The sequence below is a fragment of the Condylura cristata genome, unplaced genomic scaffold (assembly GCF_000260355.1).
Source record: "Condylura cristata isolate star-nosed mole 26May11 unplaced genomic scaffold, ConCri1.0 scaffold00011, whole genome shotgun sequence".
NCBI lineage: Eukaryota > Metazoa > Chordata > Mammalia > Eulipotyphla > Talpidae > Condylura > Condylura cristata.
Window position 1 is genome coordinate 2127160 of NW_004567112.1, and position 2378 is coordinate 2129537.

At 58.2% G+C, this 2378-nt stretch overlaps 1 protein-coding gene across 3 annotated transcripts in view; it reads right to left on the reverse strand.

Moving 5' to 3' along the window:
• EDRF1 (erythroid differentiation regulatory factor 1) overlaps positions 1 to 372 on the reverse strand; it is a 30890-nt gene extending 30518 nt beyond the window's left edge. For all 3 annotated transcript variants that reach the window (XM_012723831.1, XM_012723830.1, XM_004680958.2), the window contains exon 1: positions 197 to 372. In XM_012723831.1, coding sequence (XP_012579285.1) covers positions 197 to 304 — 108 coding nt within the window. In that variant the 5' untranslated portion in view covers positions 305 to 372. The remainder of the gene's footprint in view (positions 1 to 196) is intronic.
• Between the last annotated feature and the right edge of the window lie 2006 nt (positions 373 to 2378).

Here is a 2378-nt window from a genome sequence, read left to right on the forward strand (position 1 = left end):
GCCACGTCCCGAGGCTCCGGACCGCCGCCGCCGCTCACCACGGCGCGGAAAGAGACTTGGGAGACGAGAGACTGGGCAGCAAACACCCGGCCCCCGACGACTAGCGCGCGAGCTCGCACTGTCCGGGGCCGCGGGGCCGTGACACCGCTCGGCGCCGGCCCGCGAGCCCGCAGGTGCCGCCCAGCGGCGGACTCACCTGGGCAGAGGGTTCCTCGGCCTCCGCCTGCGGCAGCAGGCTGAGTCCTCCTCGAGCGGCGGCCGCGGCCGGCGGGCCCTCGGCCCCAGGGTCCTTGACGTCCCCCATCGCCCGGGTCCAGGGAAGGCGAAGCGACGCGGAATCGGCGAGCCGCGAAGCGAGGCAGCCCCAGCGGCGCGGAGCCTCCCTCAGCCGAGCAGGCGCCAGAGACGCCCCTCACGCTGCACTTCCGGCCCCTGACAGGAAGGAGGGGAGGGGACGCGCGCAAATCTCGCGAGTGAGAGCCCGCCTTCCCCGGTGGGGGCCTCCTCCGACTCGGGCGGGGGGCGGGGCCTGATGTGCGCCTGCGCCTGCGCCTGCCTGCGGCGCTCCCGGAAACCACCTCTCGCGGGATCTGACGCGCCGGCTCCGCCCCCCGCGCGGCGCGTGCCTTTGTTGGTCAACAGGTCGGGTCCCGGGCTCTGGGCGCGGTGCGTCCCGCGGCCGTCCGGCACCGAGCCGAGGCCCGGCGCGCCCGTCACAAAGCCCGCAGCCCCGAGCGGCTCCGCCCGGTGCCTGTGCTGCTCGGTGCCCGCGGAGGACCGGCCTGCGCCCGGGGCCGGCCCACCTGCGCCCCGGCGGGCGCGGGCCTGGGACCCCGCGGGGCGGCTGACGCCCGAGAAGTTTCAGAGCTCCGAGCCGCAGACGCTGTGCCCTCGCCCGCCCCGGGAGCCCGGAGCCCGGGAGCCCGGAGCCCAGCTGGCAAGGCTGAAGGCACCCGCCTGGGTCGGGATGTGTTTGGTTTTGCAGTAAACGCCTGGAAGTGCTTTTTCAAGTTCTGCTTTGTGAAAAGTTTGATTCCATCCGACTGATAACCGATTCGTTCGGTGCATATGCAGAAATCCTGCAACTGAGCAGCTCCGGCTGGAGCTCTCTCCAGATGTAACCACGCACTTTGGTGAATTACATTACATGAGTTTGATAGAACGGCACATTTTGTAGCCATTCCTTGATTATGTATTGATTTTAGAATTTATTTGGTTTTCCAACCAGTCTTTTTTTTTTTTTTACAGGTAATTGAGTTATGGCAAAAACTAACATGAGGATGGTAAAATCTGGTTTTTGCGCATGATACCTTTATTGTGTTACAACTGTACAGCTTCAAGAAAATGCAAGAACCTTTAAATTGTAGGTGACAGTTTATTAAATGATAAAATGTTATAAACTAATTTGCTCTGTGGTCCTAATTTAAAAAAGTGTCTCTGTGTTCCTAAGATCAAGCAGTAAGGCGGAGTGATTTGGACTTTGCTCTTTCAGGTTTTTTCCTGTTTATGCATTATTTCATAGTAAAATGTTATTTTAGTAAGCTTTTATGCACCTATATGTAACATCCAACAATCTTTAAATTCTGTTGTGTTGTGTAATTCACTTTATAAGATGGGACTTCCTGTGGTAGCAGAGTTCTTTCCAGGATTCATGTCTATTGTAGGCCTGGAGAGGTGTATTTGTTTGAACCGTTGTTGATGTTTAATGAGAAATTGTGCTGGACGTGCACGGATGAACCTCCAACTGGATGAGACACCTGGAGATTAGTTCTTCCAGGTCATAGAAGGGGGAGCAGTGGTCATTTCCCAGGTAGGAAAAGGGGAGAAGGTTAGGAGGTTAGGGAGTGGTGATTGCTTGCTTCCATCAGGGTGAAGGATTCAGGCAGGCTCCTCCCCCTGCAGGGACACCCCCCCCCCAACACACCCCCCCTCTCAGAATGTTCTGTCTTCTGCGAGTAAGAGCTAGACCTCCGGGCCTCATTACCCTGTAGGTCCTGTACCAAAGGAATAGGAGGCCTGCTCAGGACACACTGGAAAAGCCTTCGTGATCCTTTTGGGGAGACTGACCCCACTCCTGCCTCCCCAGTATCCCCCCCCCCCCCACACACAGGAGATGCTGAATGAACTTGCCGCTGGTTCTCTTCAAGTGGCTTGCAGCAGTGTGCTGGTGACTTTTCCTGCATAGGTCGCTTCCCTTCCCCGTCCACTTACTCCTCAGGCCTCCTCCAGAGCATCCTCCCTAATACATCTCCTTCGGGTTTCTTCGCTGTCTTCAGCAGGAGCATGCCTCACTCACATTGTCTGAAGTTAGCTGTTTGCATCTGCCTCCCTGCCCACTGTGGGTGCTTCTAGCTAGTGTCAGTCCTGCTGTACCCAGT